Source organism: Gavialis gangeticus, unplaced genomic scaffold (assembly GCF_001723915.1).
Source record: "Gavialis gangeticus isolate Ggan-Ray unplaced genomic scaffold, GavGan_comp1, whole genome shotgun sequence".
Taxonomy (NCBI): Eukaryota; Metazoa; Chordata; order Crocodylia; family Gavialidae; genus Gavialis; species Gavialis gangeticus.
This window is the reverse complement of record NW_017729025.1, coordinates 85457465-85463738: the sequence shown is the minus strand read 5'-3', so window position 1 is coordinate 85463738 and position 6274 is coordinate 85457465. Positions and strand designations below refer to the sequence as shown.

At 39.1% G+C, this 6274-nt stretch overlaps 1 protein-coding gene across 1 annotated transcript in view; it reads left to right on the top strand.

The window, feature by feature from the left end:
* The window catches only part of VPS39 (VPS39, HOPS complex subunit), a 70569-nt gene that overhangs the window by 21320 nt on the left and 42975 nt on the right, over positions 1–6274 (top strand). Inside the window, exons 4-8 of the mRNA XM_019519069.1 lie at positions 219–283; positions 1138–1180; positions 2322–2416; positions 4342–4440; positions 5369–5461. Of these exons, the coding sequence (XP_019374614.1) occupies positions 219–283; positions 1138–1180; positions 2322–2416; positions 4342–4440; positions 5369–5461 (395 nt within the window). The remainder of the gene's footprint in view (positions 1–218; positions 284–1137; positions 1181–2321; positions 2417–4341; positions 4441–5368; positions 5462–6274) is intronic.

Here is a 6274-nt window from a genome sequence, read left to right as displayed (position 1 = left end):
TGACTACACTGAGACTTAATCACCTGGATATACATGAAACTCTCAGATCTCCTAAAGTGTTAAGTAAAAGAAAGGCACATACTTCTTTAGTAATTTTTCTGGTATTAGTTGTCTAGTTTGGTCATTACTAAAACTTTGAGATCAGTGTATTACTTTGTAAACTCTTGCACTAAAAGGGCATGTCAGATTTTGCTTGATCTCTACCCTCTTCTTGGTAGGTTGCAACAGGTTTGAAGTGACACTAGAGAAGTCCAACAAGAACTTCTCAAAAAGAATTCAACAGGTATGAAATGGCAGTTCTTGGCACTGGGAGGGACATTTCCAGTGTTTTCAGCTGAGAGAGTTTGAACTGAAATACGCTCATCTGAAATCCCTTGAGGGCTTTTTTTTTTAATAATAAAAAGTTGCTCGGAGTGGCAGAGAGAGGACCAGCCGTGAGCTTGCTCGGCCTTTTCCTACAGTATGAGAGTTTGAGCTCTTGGTTAGCTGGGAGTTGGCAAAGCCAGGAGCTTTTTCAACTGCTAGTAAAGCATTGTGATGGCTAACAAATCATTCGGTCACTTTGATGCAGTTGCAAAATAATAATATGCTGCTGGTATGGATAAAAGCGCTAGCAGTTGAGAACCATGAATGAAAGATACAATGAAAGTATGCATGTTGTTCCTCCCAGTACAGGCTAGTATAGAAGTAGTAGTTATGTACTTCTTATGACTATTTACATTTTTCATAGCTGTTAGCATACTGCTTATATCACTACACAGAACACCACCTTTTTGTTGCAAATGATCTTGTAGTTTTGTGCATCCTTCTGTTGGTAAGATACTAAAATATGATTGAACCCTGTCATAGGGATCCATGAGCTTCCTTGACAGGGTGGGTTATAAACACTAGTCTTCTGGTGCTTCTTGGGTGTAGGTGAAGGGTTGCACAGCAGATACAGGAATATTCCATAAAAAAAGATCTGCAGCCTCATCTCTATTGATTTAGCTTTAAAAAAGAATGAATATCAAACAATTTGCCTAGATTAATTAAATCTTTTCAAGGCCAGTGGAGCAGAGGGTATGCATGTGTATGTGTGCGTGAGTACATGTGCGTTTGACTTGTAAAGGAGTTGCTTTAACAGATTCTGTCTTTCAGATTCATGTTGTTTCCCAATTTAAAATTCTCATCAGTTTGTTAGGTAAGTGAAGAAAATGTTAATACTATGTGAATTGTGTGTGTGTGTGTAGTTACTTGGCCAAGCATGGCCTTCTCAGTCCCTTGTATATAAATCCAGCATTGTGTTTGTAAGAAAACAGTGAAAATATCACATTTGAATCAGCCTTGGCACATGCATAAAACTGTCTTCCACCCTTCTGGGCTAGTGGGTTCCCTTCTGCACCCCTGTATAATGGTCTGATTGTTGAAAAGCCATTGATTCTGGCATTCAGGCCTCTGACTTGGCATGGGGAGCATTGTGCAGCGTAGGTTAAAAGGCAGCTTTGCTGTTGTTAAGCAGCCAAAGATACTTGGGGAAACAGCACTGACAGTCGGGTAACTTATGCACGACTGATACTTCTTAGTGCTGTATGTGAAGGTTCATTGATTTTGACTTCAAGACTGAACAATCCATTTTTACATTACCTTTGTCCAAAATACTCTGTGGTGGGGGGAACTTGCTCTCAACTTGTAACGCCACTGTGGATTGATAGGCAGATGCTGACTTGGTTTACCACCATGAGAAAGCTCTAAGTTTGCTTGGCATTATTATGCTTATTTAACCCTATTATCTTCCTGTGTCTTTTTTTTACTTATGTTGCAACTCCCTTCTTTATGATCTCCAAGCCCCAGCTCTCCAGACCCCAGCATGTGTAGAATGCTGCTGCCTGCGTCCTCGTGCGTACAAAATCTTGACCATAACACACCCAACCTTTGAGTTTTCACTGTCTGCTAACTTCGAGCTAGCTCAAAGTGGCTTGCGTTTATAAGAGTTTCTGTCATGAGCACGTCTGATTTGCACTGCCATCCTGTTCCCCTCCCACTTTCTTTGTCTAATTAGCACTTGTTTTCAGCTCCTTCACACAATCCTGTCACAAGTGGTGCAAGAGTCTTCTCTTCAGCAGCTGAGCTTATGCAATCAGGTGGCCATCTTGTATTTGTGCCTCACTTTTTTTTCAGATTGCCTGAAAAATGTCCCCTTCTATCCTGCAATCCTTAGTTTTGCTAGCGAGTTCTCATTTGCTTTGTAAAGCTGTTTATTTATATTTGTAATGTCCTCTGTAATAGTTTGTCTGAAATAGAAATGAACTTAGTTAAAATATTTCTGCTTCTGTTTAAAACAGAAAATAACATTTATGTCCATGACCTGTTGACGTTTCAACAAATCACTGCAGTCTCTAAGGCAAAAGGTGCATCCCTCTTCACTTGTGACCTACAGGTAAATGCAGGCAGCTGCTGTTACAGATGTTTGGTCAGCTTTGTAATGAGGACTATCTTTCAAGTTGCTTGGAGGCTTTTGCATGTGAAATTAAAATGAGCCATGCTGTATTTTATATTCTGTGAACATTTTCTCCATGACACACATGCAGGGTTGGGCATTTCTGAAAATCAGGCTTCCTGTCCATGTGCTTAACTAGGGATATAAGAGCCATAGGCGATAGGTTTTAAAATGTGACCTTGGCCTCTTCTTGTACTTCATAACAGAGTACAGTTCTAAAAATTAAATTTCTATTATCGTGGGATGAAAATATTAAAGATTTTTTTTGTTTTATTTGAGAGCTTTCTTCAGTTCCCCATTCTGACTTGTATAGTGTTTAATCAGGGAATGGAACTTCCATTCAGTCTATTCTCTGAATTTTCCTACCACAAGTTTTTTCTCAAAACTGTTGACCCAGTAAGCCTCCAGGAATTGGTTGATGACAGATCAAGCCTGTACAGTGTTCCATAAGGATAAGGTTCTTCATCTGTACAGCTACAGTCTTCTCAAAAGTGCTCTCTTTTTCCCCCAAAGTCAGTTCATCACTTTACCTGTGTAATTTCTGTCCACCCTCTTCATCCCAGGCAGAAGAGACTGAAGTTGGTATTGTGTAATGTGCAGATTCCCTCTACGTAGGGATCTTGGCCTCTGTAATTAGGCAAGCATAAATATTTTCTGGTATTTAACTCCTAGGTTTAAATGTAACACCCAATCTCATAAAAAATATAAGCTTTTGTAAAGTTCATTATTAGTGTTTGTTTTTGCAGGTGAATGTTGAACCCGCTGGAACTTGATGCCTCCTGTCAAAAAGCTTTTCTAACTTGTTGAAATAGAAAGCATAGCCATTAAACACATTATTTTTTGTCATTGATATGGTTATCACCCTTTCTTTGTATCACTCCATTTTTGCCCCCTTCCTTCCCCATAAATCAGCTTGTCCTTGCTTTCAAGGTCCTGGCTAATGCTGGTGTTTTCTGTTTATCTGTCCTTGTCTCTGTGCTGCAATCCCTCCCAGTCAGTATTATCTTCAGTCTGCTGTCTGCTTCCCTGCATGTGGAACTGCTTTTCAGAACTGATTAGGATTGCTGCTTGCCCTCCCCTTCTCTCCCATCATATATCTACACTGATGCCGTTAATAAATTAATCATTTAATGGTGGAAGGTTGTTTTGGGGCAGTAAGCCATCACCAGAATTCTGTATTTCTGTTGTCTTATCTTATTGGTTGAAGGGTCTTTGGGACTTGGAATTGCTTGCCTTTGTAAAAATACTGTGTGGGGGAAAAACAGTGGAAGTAAATGGTGGGATAGTGGCCAAAGGAAAGTGATATTTTTCATGAGCTGTTCAAATGTAGCTTCAATCATTTGGGTAATTTGAATAACTTGGGTCACGACTGAGTAATTGATTTGAAAGTTGGCTGGACTACAGGAAAAGGATTGGTAAATCTTTTCTAGGACATGGTGCAGTTACATACATTGCAGAGATGACCACTAGAATTGACAGTTCATTTTGGCCAAAGGTTTGTGTACAGTCTGTGCTCAGTCTATTTATATAACAGGTGGTCTCAAAATAAGGTCTGTAAAGAATAGCAAGTGGGGGGGAACCTTATGATGCTGGTATTCAATGTTTCTGGTCTGCGGACGGAATTCAGCACTGTTGTCCGTGTGCATTTCTTAATGTTAAAGCTCTTTAGAGGAGAAAAGGATCTGCAGTGCTGTCTAGGAAGCATGAAGGTTTGCTTAGTTGCTCAGTTGCTGTTTCACTCTTCGGTTTGCCAGTTGTGATCTCAGTTGAGGATTATATTCCTGTTGTCTTCATCCTTGTTTTTTTCACCACTACTGATTCATGTTGGGCTGTTTTTTTTGTTGTTGTTGTTGTTTTTTACACAGCACTCTGATACAGGGGAGGAGGTGCTGAGAATGTGTGTAGCAGTACGAAAGAAACTACAGCTTTATTTCTGGAAGGACAGGGAATTCCATGAATTACAGGTGAGATTGTGATGGGGGTAACTAGACTGTAGAAGAGTCCTTGATAGAAAATGTCTTTAATATTTGCTATATAATCCCTGGTACAATTCGCAATGAGTACTGTCTTATGCTTCTGAATAGCTTAACTACCACTGGTGCTAACTTAACAAAGAAGAAGTAACTAAAAGTGAAAGGGCATAATTGGAAACAGTAGATACAAGAACCAAAAGGCTGACTCCATTCTTGAAGATCATTAGTAGTGGTATAAAGGCAAAATGTGCCTGTACTACTTCTTGTCCTTTAGTTCTGTTGGTCCAGGAAAATTCTTCTAGAAAGTCACATTCGAGCTATAAGCATGCCTTGCTGCCAGGCAAGGTAATTGGCATTCTGGCAGTCTGGCTGGATGCGGTTCCCTTGAGCAGCCAAGGTTGGGAGTGATGCTAAAGAAGATCTCAGTGGGTAAATGGATTTAACTCTGCCACTTTTTGGTTTAAATATTATGTTAGAATTATTTGGTGTGTCTGTGTATATGTATATATCTCAAAGTACATCACATCTAAGAATGATAGGACAATGGAACAAGCTACTCTAGGAAGCTTGAAAACTCCCAGTGATTTTGCATAGAGGCTTGACAGGCATCTGTCTAGGATGTTTTAGGATCAGCACATCCCGCAGCCTCAGGTGGCTGGGGTAGATGACCCTCAGAGCCCCTTCCAAGTTCCCCTGAGATTCTGTGATGTAATGTTTATGTACACCTTACTATGTGTAGGACTGGAGTCTTAAAGGAGTTTCTTCCTACTGAGTAAGAGAAAAGAAAAGTTTATATACCTAATGCTAAAGTAGTCAAGTGTGAAGTATTAAACTTTCTGACCACAAATTTAAAACACAATGGAAAAGCTCATTAGGTCCTGAAGCAGCCAATATAATTTGTTTTCCGTTTACCTTTCAGGGGGACTTCAGCGTACCAGACGTGCCCAAGTCTATGGCATGGTGTGAAAACTCTATTTGTGTGGGCTTCAAGAGAGATTATTATCTGATAAGGGTAAGAACAGGAATTAGAACAGAATATGTAAGGGGATAGTAATCACTTTAAGGAAAATACACTGACCTGTGTCAGGGAGGTGCGTGATCTTATGGTAAACAAGAATTGAAACCCGCACTGTTTGACTTGCTTTGAAAGTTTTTTGAGGAAGGAGGTTTTTAAGTTGCATTCCTCTAAGCTGCTCCTCTATCAGAAAATGAGAATGTTTTTATTGTTGCAAGTAACACTGAAGATTACTGTGACTGAACTGTAGATGAAACACATTTTGGTTGGGCAGCAGTTGGTCTAAATCTGGTGTGTGTAAATTGCCGGCTTGTGATGAAAATACCTTTTGTGATAGTAACCCAGAAAGCCTTTTCAACACTGTTTTTTAAAATTGTGATGGTGTTTGGGGAACTACAGTAAAGGCACCAAAATTATTTTAGTCCTTAAGTCAAAATTACAGTTTCAATTTGGCAGTCTCTCAAGTATCTAAATTTGTGACTTAACTCAGGCTTAATTTGCGTGTTAGAGGGGAGGCCAAGTAAAAATCTTGTTACTTTAAAGTAGAATGTCTTTAGGTGTTTGATATCAGTACTGTTGTACTATATAGACATCAGACTGCAGTCTATATAAGAAAAACATCAGCTGCTGACAGTATTGATAGGGACAGGCTTTTTCATAGTAAGAAGAAAAAACTTTTTTATAAATGTAAATAAGTAAGAAAGATTTATTTTGAGGCATAAGCAATGTCACAGTAGCCTTCAAAATTATTAATTAAAATTATTAATGACTCTACTAAGACTTTTGATTTTTTTTTTTTTTTTTTTTTTT